Source organism: Delphinus delphis, chromosome 19 (genome assembly GCF_949987515.2).
Source record: "Delphinus delphis chromosome 19, mDelDel1.2, whole genome shotgun sequence".
In the NCBI taxonomy this organism is placed as follows: Eukaryota; Metazoa; Chordata; class Mammalia; order Artiodactyla; family Delphinidae; genus Delphinus; species Delphinus delphis.
In genome coordinates this window covers 43,231,188-43,249,567 of record NC_082701.1, presented here as the reverse complement: position 1 = coordinate 43,249,567, position 18,380 = coordinate 43,231,188, and the positions used below count along the sequence as shown (strand labels likewise).

General features: G+C 54.5%; 1 protein-coding gene across 5 annotated transcripts; it reads right to left on the bottom strand.

Annotated features, from left to right (window-relative positions):
• Positions 1-63: 63 nt before the first annotated feature.
• Positions 64-17,954, bottom strand: LGALS9 (galectin 9). 5 transcript variants are annotated; one of them, XM_059997601.1, is made up of 11 exons: positions 17,860-17,954; positions 11,417-11,508; positions 8,547-8,748; positions 7,628-7,738; positions 6,114-6,209; positions 4,470-4,505; positions 3,870-3,920; positions 3,180-3,224; positions 2,624-2,712; positions 2,364-2,526; positions 64-532 (listed from the first exon to the last, which is right to left on the bottom strand). In XM_059997601.1, exons 1-11 carry the CDS (start codon positions 17,896-17,898, stop codon positions 386-388), a joined length of 1,071 nt encoding a protein of 356 aa, XP_059853584.1. In that variant the 5' UTR covers positions 17,899-17,954; the 3' UTR covers positions 64-385. The 5 variants fall into 5 exon arrangements, with proteins under 5 accessions (XP_059853584.1, XP_059853585.1, XP_059853586.1 ...); XM_059997602.1 differs by having other exon boundaries at positions 3,180-3,221; XM_059997603.1 differs by lacking the exon at positions 6,114-6,209.
• Positions 17,955-18,380: the final 426 nt, after the last annotated feature.

Genomic DNA, 18,380 nt, shown 5'->3' with positions numbered 1-18,380 from the left:
ATTCCAGAGACTCCAGAAGGTCTCCAAACTCAGTTACCAAACCATGGCCATCCCAGGCACACGTGCCGACAAGCATTGTTCTTTCTTTATTCGAAGGACACTGGGAAAGGGGAGAGCCCCCTGCTGAGAAGGCTCCTGTCCGTTGGTGGGGACCAGTGGGGTGTCATCAGGGTAGCTTTCCGGGAGGAGGAGAGGTTAAAGATTGGAGGAAGGGGAGGGGCCGAGGATACAGCCTCCTGCGTGAGTGACAGCTAGTGGCGTCGGACGAGGTGGACCTGGCCAGAAGCAGAGCCAGCCAAGGACGTGGTCTCTCCAGCAGAGCTCAGGATCCGGGGCGGGTGGGGGTGATGAGCAGAGCCAGACGGCAGCCCAGGGCAGGGCTGGCCTATGTCTGCACGTGGCTCAGCTGGATGTCGCCCCCCACCTCCAGGCTGTTGATGGCGGGCAGGTTCTTCAGGCGGTGGTAGTATTCACACAGGTGCTGGCCGTCCACGGCCAACTTGAGGCAGGCACCTTCACACATGATCCACACCTGGACGAGAGGCCCCGGCATCTGTACCCCGCCTGGACTGTCCTCAAAGCCAAAGGCAGCCTCACGTCTGCCTCCCTCCTTCCCACCTTCCCCAGACGTTAGTTAAGCAAGACCCACACCTCCATTCGAGCCACACCGAAGGATTCGCTCTTCCCCGAACACGCCTCGTGCTCTCCTTCCCTGTGCTTCTACACATCCTCTTCCTCCCCCCAGAATACCCGTCCCCTGGGCTCCCCGCTCTGCACACCTCGTCCACGTGGATCACTGCTACTCCCCCTCCAGGACTCGCCCTCCTGCAGCCAGCCTTCCCGGGCTTTCCCCAACTCCTGAGCCCCTCCTAGCTGAGTCAGGCGCCGCCCTCAGGCTGTGTCCCGCACCCCTATCCTTACCCTCTGGCTGGACCCTGAGCCTCTAGGGACACAAATGCTGGCCTGTGTCATCCATGCCCCTAGGACCCGGCACACAGGAGTGCTGGGCGTCTGCACTCCTGCTGCGGCAGCCTCCTAACTTGTCTCTTCCACCCCGACATTCTCCCAGAGGCGGTGGCAGCACAGCTGTTAGAATACCATCGTCCCCATCACATAGCTAACAGCAGCGGCAGAGTCACTGCGCACCGGGCACTGTCCTAAGCGTGTCACAGACTCGGTTTCATTTCCTTCTTCCATCTCTGTGAGATCAATGTTACTAGCAGTCCCATATTTTAGATAAGGGAACGGAGGCACAGAGCTGTTACGACACTTGCTCAAGGTCACACAGCTATCAAAGTATATTGCTCTCTGGCTTGAAACACATCAACACCCTGGGCTAAAATTCAGAATCCATGACCCACAAGGCCCTACATCGGTCATTGTCAACCCTGGGTGAGGAGCATTAGGGCATATTTAAAAATACGGGTGTCCAGGCTCACCCTCTCGTGGGCCTGGGGTGGGACCAGGCATTGCTTTTTCTTTTTCAAGCTCTCAGGTGATTTGAGTACGTAGTCAGGGCCGAGAACCCAGTTCTGTGTCGTCCGGGCCGCCAGCAGTGCCACCCGCCACCTCCCCATCCTCGCTCTCCCAGAAGCCCCGGGGCCTCCTGCTTCCTAGACAGGCCACGACCATGACCCTCTGCCTCGGCGATAATATCAGCTCCCTCTGCTGCCCCTTAGATTTTTTGCAAGATGGGCTCCTCCTACCACTGAGGTCCCGCCTGCGCTGGGGCCTCCTCCAAGGTCTGCCCCCACCTGAGGAAGCATGGCCCCTGCCCAGGGCTCACTTATTTCTTATTCTACTTTGCCCTCCACGTAGTACCCGTTGCTATTCTGCAGCGATCTGTCCGTACATTTGTTTCCTTGTTCCTCCCCGACCTTGATTGTAAACTCCATGGGGGCAGGACCTGGACTGTTTCCTCATTGCCCCCCAGTACCTGGGGTACTTGCTGCTCAAAGTGGGCCTGGATGAAATAGCTGATAAATGACTGTTGAATGAATGAATGAGTGAGTGAGTGAGTGAATGGATGACACCTCATTCATGAATGAGTGAGTGAGTGAATGGATGACACCTCATTCTTGAGTTCGATTTGGCACTGATTGGCTGTGTGACCTTAGCAAGTAACCTGCACGTGTCAGTTAGTCTCATCTGTAACAGCAGGTGGTACCTGCCACCTGCCTTATGTGGGACAGTGACAGTAAAATGATAGCAGTAATTTGGGGAACACTTTCCCCTCTTCTGGGCCCCATCCTCACCCCAGAGGCATCAGCTCCTGTCTCGATCAAGGTGCCCCCAGATGGCCTCCACCCGCTACTCCACTGCCCCTCGAGAGCCCCTCCCAGCTCGGGGCTGCAGCATCTCACCGAGAAGCTCTGGCCTCGGAAGAAGGGCATCTGTCGGGGCAGGCTTCGCTCCTCAGACCCCCAGCAGCTGTTGATTTGCGTGTTGCGGACCACGGCATTCTCGTCGAAGCGGGGGTTCAGGTGGAAGGCGATGTCTCTCCCGGAACACAGGTTGATGTAGAACCTGGGGATGGGCCGCTCCCATGGACTCTCTGCCCCGAGCCGGGGGAATGGCCCGAAAGACCTTGGGGTGTCTCTTCTCCCCAGGAACGCTGGCTTACCTCTGAGCACTGGGCAGGACGGTACCCGACACCATGATGCTCTTGGAGGGGTACAGCCCACCGGGGATAGAGGTGAAGAAAGGTATCGGCTGTGGGGAGGAGGGGGCAGGTCAGATGGCAGCGGCCAGAGCAGCCGCCGCTGCAAGAGAAACTTCATGACAACTTCTGTGCGTTTGGACTGTCAGTCGACAACTTAACTGTGCCTGTATCTTCAAGAAAGAACTCCATGGTATCTTTACTTGGCTCAGTAAATGGCAAAGGAAAACTTTCCAGCATTCCTCAAATTAACGGGCATTTACTATCATGAAAAGAGCTTTGGTTGGACACAAAGGATGCTTGGGCTGAGAAGGGAAGACCGTGTAATATGCTCATGGTGAAGGGACGATTTTCAAGGTGAAAGCCCCTTTCCTAAGTCTTCTAAGTTACCTGGACGTTTCCAGAACTTCAGTTTACTAAGGGACTGCTTTTCATTTTGTAAGCTGCCCTCCCCTCTTCCCCTACCCCAACCCTGCACAACACAAACCAGAACTCCACCCCTCCCAGAGAAACCACTTACATAGGTTGGGTTGGGATATGCCATGGGTGGGATCATGGGATTCTGCTGAAAAGAGATCGGGAAATTCAGTACGGGAGTGTGCGCACACGCGCACGCGCACGCACACACACACACGCCCTGGCACGTTCTAGAGGCGATGCTCCAATGGGAGACTGAGGTCATGAGGCTTCAGGCGTTGGATTCTCCCAGTCACCTTCCTCCCCATGTCAGCCTTGGCGGGACTCCTGCTGTGTTCCTGGATCCCATCATGGTCACCTGCCCCTCAACCCCTCCAAGGGCAGCCCCACTGACTCCAGGCCCCCCGTGTGCTCTGCACTGGCACAGGAGGAGGAGAAGCAGCCTAAACCTGTGATCAGCAGTGACATCCTGGGGGCTTGTCCTCAGGATGGAGGGTCTCGTATCCAGATACGGGGACCACTGCACTCCCCTCTCAGGGGCAGAAGGACCCGTTTTCCTGTTGGTCCCTAGGGTCCTATTTCTTGGGTCGTTGGGTAAATCCAGCCTGATCCAGAATCTCTACTGTCCCAAGGAGAGTTTTACGTGCGTTTCTCCTAAGCAGAGGGCCCAGCCCCAATTGTCCCCATCTTCCTTGCTAAACTGCTTTCTTCCTGATTCTGGGCCTAGAGAATTCACTCCTTGGGAAAGGGGCACGCGGTGGGGCTGTGAGCTGACCAGAGCGTTCAGACTTACAGGGAACATCTGTCCAGGGGTGCTCTGCACGGTGTGGATGACGGTCTGAGTCTGGAAGAAAGAAGCCCCATTATAACCGGCTCTCACCGGTGTGAAGACTGCCACCTGCCACCAGAGGGCACCACCTAACACACTCCTCTTGGGTGAGGTCATCTTGAGCTTGTAACCAGCCCCATCAGCCTGACCAGACGCCCCAAAATTGGCAGGTAGAGGTGTTTCTTCTCTGGAGAAGAAACATGGCCTGCATTTGTGGCCTGTGGCCTGCATTTTTCTCAGGGCAATCTCTCTAGCACAGCCTCGCTTTGCAGAAGGAAGAAGTGAACGTGGGGCCTTGGTGTCCTGTGGCTGCCCACAGAGTGGCAGGGCCTTGAGCAAACCAGCGGCCACTGGGGCTCCTTCCCGATTCATCAGGGCCAGCCACCCCTCCCCGCACCCGAACTCCCTCCCACCATCACCCCAGCCGGGCAGATGGCCCAAGGGTCTGGCCTTGGCGGCCCTTCCCTCCAATGGGAGAGGCTCCACGCTTGACTCCGCCTCCTCCTTTTAACCCACAGGAAAAGCCGAAGTGAAGAGATTCCGTAGACAGAGCAAGACACTTACGATGGGAGCCGAGCCGGCCGTCCAGATCCTTGGAGGCTGAAGGGGATGAGAAACCACAGTGGTGGTTAAGACTGGCGCCACACGAGAGTAACACGGCGGCAGAAGCTGTGGTAAGAAATGCCTCCCCACACGCGGCCTCCCTCCTGAGCCTTCTGGGCGCCCAGATTCTCACCCAGCGTCCCGGGTACACTGTGGTTATGCAGGGTGGGTGGGGAGGGGGAACATTCCCATTGGCTCCTTCAGAAGGAGAGGAGGGTGTGTCTGATGCAGACCATTTAGCTCCCGGAGGCCAAGCCGTTACTCCCGCTGCCACGTTTCACCCATAAGGTGAAAACTTACATTGGCTGAAGGCCTGCCGTGTGCCAGGCTCTGGCTTCAAGACTTTACAACGAGGGAGGCATCCTTGCCTCCTATTTCGCCGGTGAGGCAACTAGTCTCAGAAAGCTTAGGCAACTTGCCCGAGCGCACCCAGGTAACAAGAGAGAAAATCCAGATGGTACCCAGTTCTGCTGATTGTATCCACCACACCCTGTCCTCCCCAGGCCAGGGCCAAAGTCGGGCTGCCCTGCGAAGGCTGCCTGCGGCCCCACCAGTCCTGCGTCCGCATGGCAGAAGGCAGGTGCCCCAGCTGCGCCGTGCTGGGCCCAGGGAGGCTGGGTAGAGAGACGGCCTTCCTCCCAGTCCCCGCTGCTCAAGTGGCCAAAGAAAGGGCCAGGCCTGCTCCCCTTCCTGTCCGGGCCCCAGCCTTCACCCGGCAGACTATTCCTCTCGCAAACCTATTCCACGTTCACTAACCGAGTCCCTACTGCATGCCGGGCACTGTGCAAAATGCTAGGGATACACAAATGAACCAGCTACAATCCCAGCCCACAAAGGGCCTGGTGGGTGTAGGGAAGGAGGGAGGAGAGTGGTGAGGAGACACACATAGACACAATGAGAGCAGGACGTGGCGACTGGAATAGCACAGAGATATCCAAAGTCTGTGGTGACTCAGGAGGGCATCCAGAGATCTGCTCCGGGGACGGTGCTCCAGAGGAGTGACACTTAAGGAGAGCTGTGAAGGGCCATTTGGGAGAGGCTGGATGTGGGTGGCAAAGGGTGCTTTCAGCACTGGGACAGCATGTGCAGAAAGCACGGTGGCCTGAGAGAGCCCCAAGTGAGCAGTGGAGGCTGCGTGAGCTTCCTGGGTGAGGGATGAAGCCGGGAGGGAGGCTGGGGCAAGATTGGGGAGGATTCTGCAGGTCCTGCTATCTGGACTTTATCTAGAGGGACTTGGGGCCTTTAGGACTTTAAAGCAAGGGGAGGACGTGATCAGATTTGTGCATAGGAAGGTCACTGTGGTGGGTGAGTGGGGCGTGGGGAACCAGGCCGTGGTCAGAGTGTTGAGGGGGCAGATGGCCTGGACCAAGGCAGTGGCTTTGGGAAGAGAGGTACTGGTGCCCTGGAGAGATAAGGAGAGACAGGAAGAGCCAAGGACAGCTCCCAGGTCCCCAGCTCTGGGCCCGGGGCTGTGGATGGAGGCAGGGAACCTTTGGGCATGACAGGCCCTGGAGACCCTGGCTGGCGTGCTGGCTGGACCAGCGTCTCGAGCGCTCTGTCCTTCCTGCTGACAGCTCAGCCTCCCCAGGCCTCCACTGAACTCACTTTCGGTTTGCGCCCCTTGGGCTTGTGTGGGAAACAGGCTGCCTGGGAGAACTGCACCGTGGAGAAGGCGGGCGGGATGAGAGCTGCGCCGGTGTTCTGTTAAAACATAAAGGTGCCATGGGCTGAAGAGAAGCCCTAACGGAAGAGGGGAAAAGCAGGGGCCACAGGCAAGAGGGAGACAGACAGGCAAGCAGGCGGAGTGGGGGTGTCCAGGACGGGCAGAGGGAAGGTTACGCTCCAGGGAGTGACGGCAGGCTGGCTGTCTCTCTCTCCACCTCCGTCTCTCTCTCCTCTCTCCCCAACCCCACAGGGGGAGTTAGGGAGGGAAGGAATATGAGAGATGAGGACCAAAGAGAAAGGGCCTCATATCTGTCAGGGGCCTGCTGTGTGCCTTCCCATCTCAGGGAACACACTCAAATACCAAAGTGGTGCTGACAGCTCCCAACCAGCGGCCTGGGGCCCTGCAGAATGTGGGCCCAGCATTCCCCAATCGTTCCAGTTTTCACAAAAAACCAGAAATCCAGATGACCATGTGCTATCGCCTGACCTTTTTTTTTTTTTCTAAACTGCGGTGAAATGCACATCAGATTGACCATCTGAACTATTTTTCAGTGACATTAAGTCGACTCCTATAGCTGGGCAACCATCACCGCCATCCAGCTCCAGAACTTTTTCACCTTGCAAAACTTCTGCTGAGAGACCTCGCTGGTGGTGCAGTGGTTGAGAATCCGCCTGCCCATGCAGGGGACAGGGGTTCGAGCCCTGGTCCGGGAAGATCCCACATGCCGCGGAGCAACCAAGCCCATGCGCCACAACTACTGAAGCCCACGTTCCACAACTACTGAAGCCCGCGCGCCTAGAGCCCCGCTCAATGCAATTAGAGAAGGCCCACGTGCAGCAACAAAGACCCAACGCAGCCATAAATAAGTAAATAAATTAATTAATTAAAACAAAACAAAACAAAAAGCTTCTGCTGACCTTTTAGATGCTGGTAACACATTCAAAACTTTTAAAGGACAGAGAGGGTCAAATAGACCCAAGTGTGGCCCACGCAGGCTGTTCTGTGACCTCTGATGTGTATCGCCTCATTGAACTCACACAAGGACCTATGGGGTGGCAGAGACCCTGCTCCTTCCACAGGTGAGGAAACTGAGGCTGGGAGAGGCGAAGTCACTTGTCTAAGATCCCCCAGCCCATGAGAATGGCAGAGCTGGTGATTTGAGCTGGATTCAGTTTGATTCCCAAGCCTCGGGTCTTTCTAGAACCACACAGCCTCCTAACGAGGGTGGGAATGACAGAGATGAGTGGCCTAGGAGCCCGGGAGACTGAAGCAGGTGTCCCAGACAGAGACAGCGACACAAGAAGGACAGGACGGGGGAGCCACAGGTGTGTCCCCAGAGCCACCTGGAAAGGAGACTGGCTGGCACTTTGGGGCCCACGCAGCAGGGCCTGGGCACAGTGGACCGGGCCCTGCACCCAGCTCCTGGGGGCGGGTGCCGGGTGGACAGTCTGACCTGAAAGCTGATGTAGGACAGCTGCACGGCGCCCGTGACGCAGATGGTGTTGACGCGGTGGAAGGGCACGCGGTGTGCGTACTGCACGAAGAGGTTCTTGTTCACCATCACCTGCCGAGATGAGTGCATGTTCCAGGAGGGGGTCCCTGGCCAGGTGGGAACTCACCCAAGCTTCTGGGACCCCTGCTTCTAGAAGTTTAGACCTGTGTCTAGTTTTCACATCCATCCCCTGTAGGTCGGGGGCATCAGCCTTCAGAGCTGCGCCAGTTACAGGAACATGCTTGTGACCCAAACACAATCCCTACGTGGCTCTGGTTGTTGGCTTTTTAGTTCTTATGGTTGGTTGTTTATTGCAGTAGGTTTGTCTTTCTAATCTTAGGTCACCTGGGGTGTTACTGAAATATGCATACAAATGTTCCTGGGGAGCAGAGGAGAGGTGACGTCAGGTTGCATGTTGAGGGGTTGGGAACATCCATGTTCACACAGAGAGGCATAGACACAGATGTACTCACCCTTTCTCCCGTCTCCCCAAGCCCAGAGACACTGCGCTGCTTGCAAAAGCAGTTTGCAATGCCCTGCAAAACTAAGCCATTAATAACACCTGGATAAAGGCTGCAACAATGTAACAAAAACAAATGTTACCAGGGACCTGGAGTGGAAGAAGGGCAGAGGAACGGAAATAATTTGGACTTTAAAGACCCAGGAGGCCAAAAAGCACCGTGGTGACTTATCTAGTGCTTATTTCCATAGTAAAAGAAGCAACAAGTGCATATGTAGCTGCAGGTGAAGGTGCCTAAGGAGACTGCATCCTTACAAGCAACAAAGGTGTTTCTCACGTGACTATTTAAACGCTATTCACTGCGCCTGATAAGGCTGGGGGACAGGCAGCTGAAGGGAAGAGAGGAGAGTTCCTGCTCACCTTGAACTCCGAGCTCTGTACGAGGAAGCAGAGCTCAAAGGGACACCCCCTCTGGAAGGGCATTTGCATCTTCCTTTCCTCAGCCCCCCAGCTTCCTTTCTGCTTCGTGTTGCAGACCACATATCCGCCTTCTTCAAACCGAGGGTTGAAGTGCAAGGCAATGTCATTGTCATTGTGGCCGGTCTGAAAGTTCACAGCAAACCTAGGCCAAGGGAAATTAGACAGTGCTCTTGGTATCCTGGTTTACTGCCAAGGGTGGGAACAGGAGGGTCTCACGCCTTTGACTGACATCTATCTGGGATCCTGCCTACGACCTGCGTGGCTGGTTTGTACCCATCCTTAGTCGTTGCCATCTTTTTTGCTCACCTGATTTGCACTTAGTATGTTTTTGTGCAGTTACCACATTTTGCCCTTACAGTGTGATTTTCTAAAAATAAGTAGAAAATGGGTAAAGAAATTTATCCAAGTTGGAAGTCGAGAAATGTGCCTAGGAGTGAGAACCTTTTGCACCAAGCGGTCGCTCATTGGAGGCCAGCCCACGTTTGCTCAGTTGAGAGAGAAGAGGACAGATGGGAAGAGCACGTGCCATTGATGGGACGCCTACAGAGACGGTGCCTAAAGGGGAGGCATAGAATAAACACTAGCTCTCCGGGCGTGGGGACCTCAGTGTGCGCGTCTGTCCCCCTGTAGATGTTAGCGTGTGTCCACCTGACCTGAGTGAGGTCAGCAGGCCCGGACCCAGACCCCAGCTCTTCACTGTTTGTCATTTGCAATGAACCTGTACCTCGCTACCCTCAAGCTGCCGCACCCTGGAAAGGGGGTGACTGCCTTCTTTCGAGGATGATTAACAAGGCGGCCAGGGGAAATCCCCAAGCAAGCAACTCTTTGTTCCCATCTCTCCTCGGAGGAAGCCCCTCACCATGCCAGCTTCCTTTGGGTACAGCCTTGACTCTAAGGTGAGGACTGAAACAAAAGAATCTTCCGAGGGACCTGGCTCACAAAGTGGGCGCGATAAATGTTTGTTCTGCCTCTTCCCAGACGGAGCTCACTCGTGTCCCCAAACCAAGCTCCAGTCTGAGGTTCTGAGGGTCTCCAGCGAGGAGCCTGTCTTTAACCGCCTTCCCTGAACTCAGCCCCAGTGTGGTTCGCAGCCTGCCTCTCGGGGTCACTTTGGTCTCCCCAACAGACACACAGCAGTCAGAGAGCACGCCTCGCTCCCATGTCATGCCCCACAGAGCCAGGCGCTGCCCTGCACCCAAGGGTGGCCCTCGATGGACAGAGCCCCTACCTGCATAGCCCCTCCACTTTTTTTTTTGGCCGCACAGCTTGCAGCATCTTAGTTCCCCAACCAGGGATCAAGCCTGTGCCCCCTGCAGTGGAAGCATGGAGTTCTGACCACTGGACTGCCAGGGAAGTCCCCAGAGCCCGTTCTCTTTCTCGGTTACGGGGGTTGTGTCCTGGATGCCGTCCTCAACACCGGAGCACTCTGTGAGCCTCAGCCAGCGGGGCCTGCGGGAAACTGGCCTGGCCCTGAGCCCAACGCCCTCCCTCTGGGGAATACCAAAGGGAAAGGAAACTCCGAGTGACTCTGGAATGAGAAAATCTAAGTCCCTATTCCTCTTAAAGTGGAGAATAGTGTTTCTGAAATATCTCTGGGTGTAGTTTTCTCTTTGTGGTCCTCCAGCTTCATTCCTGTGTTCCTTTGAAAATTCCTGCCCCAGGGAAGGGAGAGAGCAAAAGCTCCCATCAGAAGGGGGACCCTCGGAGGTAGGGAGAGATTCTATTAGACAGGGTGGGAGTAGAAAGCCCTCCTGCGTTGGGAGAAAGGGTAGGCAGAGGAAGGGGGAGAGAGAAAGCAATGGAAGTTCAGAGTCGAGGTCTGGGACTCCCATGCTGGCAGAGTTTTGGGGGATCTGGGTGCCTCACTTCCCTCCGAGTCCCCTGGGGGCACTCAGGGCTCTCAAAGTCCCATGGTCAGTGTGACCATGTCCACCTGGAGGGGAAACAATGACAGAGGAAGTCATCTAGAATCTAGATGCAGGGGTAGGGCTGGGCCTGGGAGGGGCCCGAAAGGATCCAGGAGGTCCCCAGGCCCCACACAAAGTGATGAGAGGAAAAGTAGGGGCAGAAGCCAGCTGGGATTGGGACAGAGAGGCTTCTGAGAGAGGGCCACGTGTCCAGAGGGGCCTCCGTGGGCACTGTGGACCTCAGGGTGCAGCCCACGTGGACCCCACCGAAACTGGGCACGGGTGCCAGGCCCCCGAGCCACCCGGACCTCAGCAGAGGTCAGCCAGGGCTGCGTGAGCATCCGAGGACCCTCCTGCCTCTGAGAATACGTGCAAGCTCTTCGCTTGGGAAGCCCCCTTGGGAGCTAGGAGGAGCGCTGGAAACAGTGCTAAGATATTTATTTTTTGAATTGACTTAGCATTTTCCAGAAAAGAGCTTGAAACTGAAAGAGACCAAATTACAACTTTGATGGCAAGTTTAACTATTTCCACGTCAGACCAAGTGAGGGTTCCGAAGTAGATGAGGGCAGCTATAGGAAATGAAGGAAGGTGATGTTTTTGCAACTCTGAGTCATAGCATACAATGCTTAGTCCTAGAACTTCTGCCTCTGGGCTGGGCTGCTTCCCTCCTTAGACTGGGAGCTCTCATTGGCCCCTCCCCCATCTTTGGGGAGTCTGGTTAATGGTGCCCTGGGCGCTACTGGCAGATGGCAGGAGTGCCGTGCATTGTTGGCAGGGGCTGGGCCCCGCTCATCCCCTGAGCCAGGTGCGGGCAGCTCGGAGGATGCTGGGTGGACCAACCTGAGCTGAGAGCGCCCTGGTTCGCTCAGGGGCAAGGCTGCAAGAAACAACAATTCCAGGTACCTGTTTCCGTTGGAATATATAACGGTCCCATTGATGGTGATCTGAAGTCCGTCCTGGAGACCCCCTTGGATTACCCCAGTGAAGGGGACGACCTGCGGGAGGAGACGGTGGTCAGCGGGCCGGCCTGCTTCTCTCCATCCCCTTCAGCACTTGCTGGGGGCTGGCCTGGGTGTCGGGCCCTGGGCTAGGGGCCAGGTGCAGCTGTGAGCAGGACAGATTGAGGCTCTGGTCCACGGACCTTCCAGGCTTGCAGCGAGGAAGTTACACAGACGTTCTGAGGTTGTGAGAAGGAGATTCCTCCGGCTCTGGGAGGATGTGACAGGGACAGCGTGACAGCTGCTAAGAGGAAGAAGTGGCACATGCACAGCCCTGAGATGGGAGGGAACCAGGGGAGTGAGGAGGGGGCTGCTGGACCCCAGGCCAGGTTCCTAGCAAAGTCCCCTGACTGGGGACTCAGGGGGCCCAAGGGACCAAAGAGACCCACCAACCTGTTCTCGAGGATAGACCTTCTGCTCACCTGAACAGGCCAAGAAGAAGGCATCCTCCCCTCTCCTGCCCATCCCACCCTGAGAACAGTGGTGACCGTGACCTTTGCCCTCCACCGCCTCAGAAAGTGCCTCTTCCCGGGTGCTCTCTGCAACCACGGGGCAGCCCCCTCTTCTATTCCTGCTCCTGGGCTCTCATTCCTTCCCGCAGGCCCTTGGCATCCTCCAAAATCCTAATGTGACATCTCCACCCCTCCTGGGCCCCATGACTTTGTCACGTTCTCTTTCCTGAGCCTCTATAAAGGATCCACGGTTACTGTGAGGGCTGCCTCATTTTAGAACCAGGCATACTCCAGATTTAAACCCTAATTTAGCTCCTTGTTAACTTAGCGGCCTTGGGAAGTTTATTTAACTTCTCTTTGCCTCAATTTCCTCATCTGTGAAATAGAGGTAAATCCCACCTTCTGAGTGAGATTGATGATTGAGTGACAAAAAGTCTGTGGAAGAGACTGGTACATAGTAGGTTATCTCTCTACTGCCCCTCTGCTTCCTTCCACCTTGGTCTCTCTAATCAAAATTCCTAAATTGCTTATGTCTCAACTTTCAAAGCTTCCTTCCTGAATGCCTTTATCTAATGTGGTTCTACAAACTGCCTTAAACACAGTTCTATCTCCTAGTCAATTTTCACATTTTTCAAGTTGTTCAAGTCTTTTCTACCTTCTCCTTCAAGTGAATTCCTTACAAAAATTAAATGTGTGGGAAGAGATATGGGGTCATATGTATAACTGATTCACTTTGTTATAAAGCAGAAACTAACACACCATTGTAAGGTAATTATACTCCAATAAAGATGTTAAAAAAAATTAAATGTGTACAGGAGCCAGGCAGGTGATGTGTATAGGTGAGCTGGCCAGGTAGGGTACAATAGGGAGTGGTAGGGACTGAGGCAAAGTAGACATCATCTTCCTTATCTAAAGAGGCAGTGTCCACTCAGCTGTAACCAGTGATTACCATCCAGGTCCAATGTTGGCAGAGCTTCCAAGTCTTTAGGAGAAGACCCAAATCTGGAATTTTTTTCTGTAAAACTTTCTAATTTCTGGGGGGAAAATCCTTTAAAAAGGATTGTAGAAGAGTTCCTTTGTTATAGAGACATAGAATGACATATTTGCAATGAAATGATATATCTAGATTTGCTTCAAAATAATCCAGAAGTGGAAAGGGAAGTAGGGTTGGGTAGAGATGAAGCAAGATAGGTCATGAGTTGAAACTGAATGACGGGTATGTGTTGTTTATGATACTATTCTCTCTAAATTTGCTTTAGCAACGAGTTAAACTAAACACTGTGCAGGCAAACAAAAAACATCCACCAGCCCAGTTCAGTCCTAGCCTATGTCCTTGAGTTGTACAACCACTCAGGATCCAGAGAAACCCCTCCTAACTCATGTGCACAGCTCGCCCTGGGAGATAACCTGTAACACCAGGATCCCATTCAGACAGACTCTGCTCTCCATGGACCTTTGGGAAAGGTGTCTCTTGTGGCACCTCAGGTTAGATCTGAACTCTGCCATTAAATACTTTGGTGACCTTAAGCAAATCATGGCTTCTCTACATCTCTGAGTTCTTTCTGTTGTCTCTGTCCATGCCAGTGATTTTGAAGAAGTAGAATCAGCCTGACACAGTTACAGACCAGCATGCCGTACTTCCTGGAAAAAGCATCCCCTCATTTGTTTGTTGAAGCCTGAAGTTCTCTTAGAGCCTTTCACACCATCGTGACAGACAGGGCTTAAAATGCATACTCCTGGCAAGTATGGGCCCTTCCCTTAAGCATATTCACACTAAGGTATAAAGAACTGAAAGCAGAGTGTGTTGGGATGGGGGTCATCAGAGCACAGAAGGAGGCAGAAGGGAGGAAGCCATGTGTGGATAATGGGGGCGGGCAGTACAGGTTAATCTTAAGGAAGGATTTCCCCCAAGAAAAGCTTTGTGAGATTTTATTGTCTTAAATGGTGACCTCAAATTCTGAAACACAAGATTGCTTCAAACCGAGTATAATCCTAAAGGCAAGATTATTCACTGCCACGTTATAATTGCACAACATCGGAGAGTCCAAAAGTCCACCAAGAAGAAAATGGTGAAATTAATTACGGTATTTCCATACAGTGGCTTCTGTGGAGGCCGAACACGAAGAAAAGAGGAAGAAGGGGACTCTTTGAGAACTGATACAGAACGATGCCACGTGTACTATTTAAAAAATGGGTTGGGGAGGCTATATACATATATTTACTTACCATGAATAAAACATTTCTGGAAGGATTCAAAGAAACTGCTAACATTGGTTGACTCCAAGGAGGGTATGGTAGACTAAATGATTACTGCCCTCCCCTCTGTCCCACCAAAAATGTCTACATTCTAATCCCTGGAAGTTGTGAATATGTTGCTCTACACGGCAAAAGGGATTTTGCATATGTAATTAGGTTGAGGATCTTGAGATGTAAAGGTTATCCTGGATTATCCAGGTGGGCCCAGTGTAGTCACAGGGTCCTCAAAGAGGGAGGCAGAAGAGGAGAATTGGTAGTAGGAGATGTGACAACAGAAGCAAGAAGCTGCTGGCTTTAAAGGAGGAGGAAGGGGCCACAAGCCAACGCAAGCAGGCAGCCTCTGGAAGCTGGAAAAGGCAAGGAAACATTCTCGGACTTCCGTGGTGGCACAGTGGCTAAGAATCCGCCTGCCAATGCAGGGGACACGGGTTCGAGCCCTGGTCTGGGAAGATCCCACATGCTGCGGAGCAACTAAGCCTGTGCGCCGCAACTACTGAGCCCACATGCCACAACTACTAAAGCCTGCGTGCTCTAGGGCCTGTGCTCCACAACAAGAGAAACCACCGCAGAGAGAAGCCCATGCGCCGAGAAGCCTACGCACCGCAACGAAAAGTAGCCCCTGGCTCACAGCAACTAGAGAAAGCCCACGCGCAGCAACAAAGACCCAATGCAGCCAAAAAAATTAAAAATTAAAAATAAAATGGAACAACCACTTAAAAAGAAAAAAAAAAGATGAAAACATTTGAGATTCAACAGTTGCAGAAAAAAAAATAAAAAGGAAACATTCTCCCCTGAAGCCTCCAAAAGGAAATAGCCTTGCTGACACTTGGATTTTAGAGTTCTGACCTCCAGAACCGTAAGAGAATAAATTTGTATTGTTTTAAGCCTGGCTGGCCAAGGACCCCTCCGTGCGTGTATGTGTGTGTGTGTGCGTGCATGTGTGTGTGTATGCATGTGTGCGCGTGTATGTGTGTGTGCGTGTGTGTGCGTGTGCGTGCGTGTATGTGCATGTATGCGTGTGTGTGCATGTATGCGTGTGTGTGCGTGTATGTGCGTGTGTGTGCGTGTATGCGTGTGTGTGTGTGCGTGTGACCTCAGCAGGAAACAGCAGCACATGCTTTTGCTTTGTATGACTTAGGAGGATGGATTTTTATGCTGGATTTATGGTCCCACAGCTTGGGCTCGCCTTCCAGCTCCCTGTGCTGGCAGCTCTGATGTTGAACAAATCACTTGACCTGCCTGCACCCCAATTCCCTCTCCGGAACAGTGAGACAATAGCATTGCCAGCCTGGCAGGGTGCTTCAGAGGATTAGGTGAAAGGCTGAGTGGAAAGCCCTTGGCTGGAAGGCCTTGACGATAGCAGCTGTCTGCATGAGGATGACTTAATCTTTCTGCTGGGTCAGAACTTGCTCTCAGCTCTGGGCTGTGCCTGGAGGCTGAGGATTTTTTCCTCCTCTTCCTATCCGGTCCGGAAAGCAGAGTCAGGCCCTACAGGCCAGAGGGTGGGCAGCCCCCTTCTGGAGGCCCAGTGTCACAGAGGCCACCCAACCACAGCTGGCACAGGGGGCTCACCCAGAGGGGGCAGCTTTTAACCAAAGGGACTGCCGCCCTTCTGGTGGCCAGCCTTCCCCGTCTGTGTTATCTTGTTATCCTCACAGCCCCGGTCATTATTAGTGCCACGTTTACAGACGAGGAGACAGGCACAGGAAGGTTGCATAACTCGCCCAAAGCCACACATGCTTTTAACCCACGCTTCTAACCACCACACGGTCTGCTTCTCACGATGAAGCCCAGAACATCCTCGCTCCTGGCTCACCGAGTGTTCCCCTGGACCAAACAGCTGAGTCCTGTCCTGACTGTGACACCAGCTGCCCTCCTGGCCCTCTGGGGGCTGGGCCAGATGAGGCCGGCAGGGCGTGGGCGAGGAATGGGGGGGCTCCAGAGGCAGGTCCTGGAGGCGTGCCCTCCTCAGCAGACAGGCAGGGCAGAGGACCTTCCCACTGCATTTTGGAGGAAGTGAGGTCCCAGGTACTCAGGTCAATGGCTGGCCTGGGAGAGGGTGGCTACGTGGGCTGGACGGTGCTCCGGGTGCCTGTGAGGCCTGCGCCCAGCCACTTTCTGGCCTGGACTTCCAAGGCCCTGTTTTGACTCTGCTGCCATAGAAGGAGTTTCCTTCTGATTTGAAATCTTTGGCTTTTGAATCCAAGGGTTAGAAAGTAAAAACACGTCACCTGAATAATAAAACGCCAGGGCCTGGAAGGGACTGCGGGTCGCCCATCTGATGGAGCAAGAGGCCCAGGTGACACGTTCTGACCCCGAGGCCATGGTGGAAGCACCCACCGGGTGGCCCAGCTTCCTCCAGCCCCACCCTGGGAGCCCTCACGAGATGGACGGAGTGGCACTTGGACACTGCCCAGAGCAAACAGGCCACGCCGGGGCCCCTGCAGAGGCGGGCTTGGCCTGTTTGCCCCCCAGCAGCTCCCCAGCACCTATTTCCGCCCACCCCCGCTCCCCACGAAGGGCTCCGTCAGCCCACCTGCCGGCCTCTTGGGAAGCAGAGGCCGGGAGAGGCTCCTACTGCAGGGTCCGGCCCAGGACACAGTGACCACAGAATCCTCCTGGGCCTGGGCTGCCTCCTGCGGGCCCACGTCCTCCCGCAGTGCTCTCTCTGGGGCACCTCCTTCCTCTGGGGCGGGGGGCGGGGGGGAATCAAGACACCTCCCTCCTCGGCCACTTACCATCTGGGGACATTTGACAAATGGCCGCCACCTCTCTGAGCCTCAGTTTTCCATGGATGACATGGGGATGATGAGGGTTTACAAAGGCCGCCTGCTACAGGGGCTCCCCAGAGAAAGCAAAAAGGCAGAGAAGGCAGCCCTTTGCACCCCACAGTGCTGGGGCAGCCCCGCTCCCCCCGCTAACTCCAGAGATGGTTCTTCTCAGACACCCTTGACCTGCCCTGCCTTGTTCACTCACCCCTCAGGGAGCAGACACCTCCTTGGGAGGGCTTTCCTGCTGCCCCCAGACTCGTAACAATTCTAAACACTTCCAGAGCACCCACAGTGGGCCAGACACCATTCAAGCTCTCTCGACGTGCTGCCTCACTTAATCCTTACCTCAGCCCTGGGCAGTGACTTAAGGATTATCCCCATTATACAGATGCAGAAACAGAGGCTCAGAGAGGTAAAGTAACTTGCTTGAGGTCACCCAGCTAGTAAATGGCTGACCCCAGAGAGGCCATCTTCAAAGTAAATGCCCTTCACTGCCGTGCTGGGTTGTTAATCTCCCCAGAAGCCCTGTTTACTTCTCCCTTCATGCAAAAAAAGCCATCACTTTTCCAGTTGTTACTTAGGCCCTTCTTTCCCCCACTGAGCACCTAGAAGAGGAGAGGCACCCGGAGAGAGCTCAGTAAGCGTTTGTCAGACGCACAAATCCCGGTGATGCTCACCCCCTCCAGCCCTGAACGGCACCAGGGAGACGGGTGCAGAGCAGAAGTTGTGTCAGGGTTGCCCCAGCTGGCATTTCCGCCCTTGTGATGTTCTCTTTGGGATGCCACCCACTTCCACCTGCATGAGCTGCTTCCTCAGAGCCCCACAGCTGTTTCCCCCTGGCTGAGGCTACCCACAGCCCCGGAACTCACTGGGCTCAGGTAGGGAGGCTGGGCGCCGCCGAAGGCCATCTCTCCACCGTCTCCGTGGCCGCTGCCACTTTACGCACTGACAGGGCAGTCCTCTGCACTGGGAAGGACTTAACAAAGAAATAGAAACTAAAGCAATTTGGCGGTTATTCAATGGGGAGGAGCCAGGAGCAAGAGGAAGTGAGTTTAGAGAAAGGGAGAAAGGTAGGTTGCCAAGGGAGGAGAGTGGAGGATGATACTTGGGAGAGGGAAGTGGGTGATCCCCATCCCGTGCCCTTTCCCTCCACTCTCCTCCTGCGCTCCACCCGTGACCGAATAGTTCACAGGGGTTCGTGTAGGCTCAGAGATCCTGACCACATTCACACTGCAGCGAGCTACCAGACGACACTATCCGTGAGCGTGTGGCTGTGTCATGTGTCCAGACGACAACGGTGCTGCCTGTGCACGGGTTGGTGGTGGAGCTGGGAAAGCCTGGTTATACCCATTTTCCAGACAGAGAAACTGAGGCTCAGAGAGTCTTAAGG

Coding starts and splice junctions, on each gene's coding strand:
- LGALS9 (XM_059997601.1), bottom strand. CDS start 17,898: ATGGCCTTCGGCGGCGCCCAGCCTCCCTACCTGAGCCCA. Junction 7,739..8,546: donor TACAGAGCTCGGAGTTCAAG/GTGAGCAGGAAC, acceptor TCATCTCGGCAG/GTGATGGTGAACAAGAACCT. Junction 533..2,363: donor TCCGAGGCCAGAGCTTCTCG/GTGAGATGCTGC, acceptor CCTCTCGTCCAG/GTGTGGATCATGTGTGAAGG.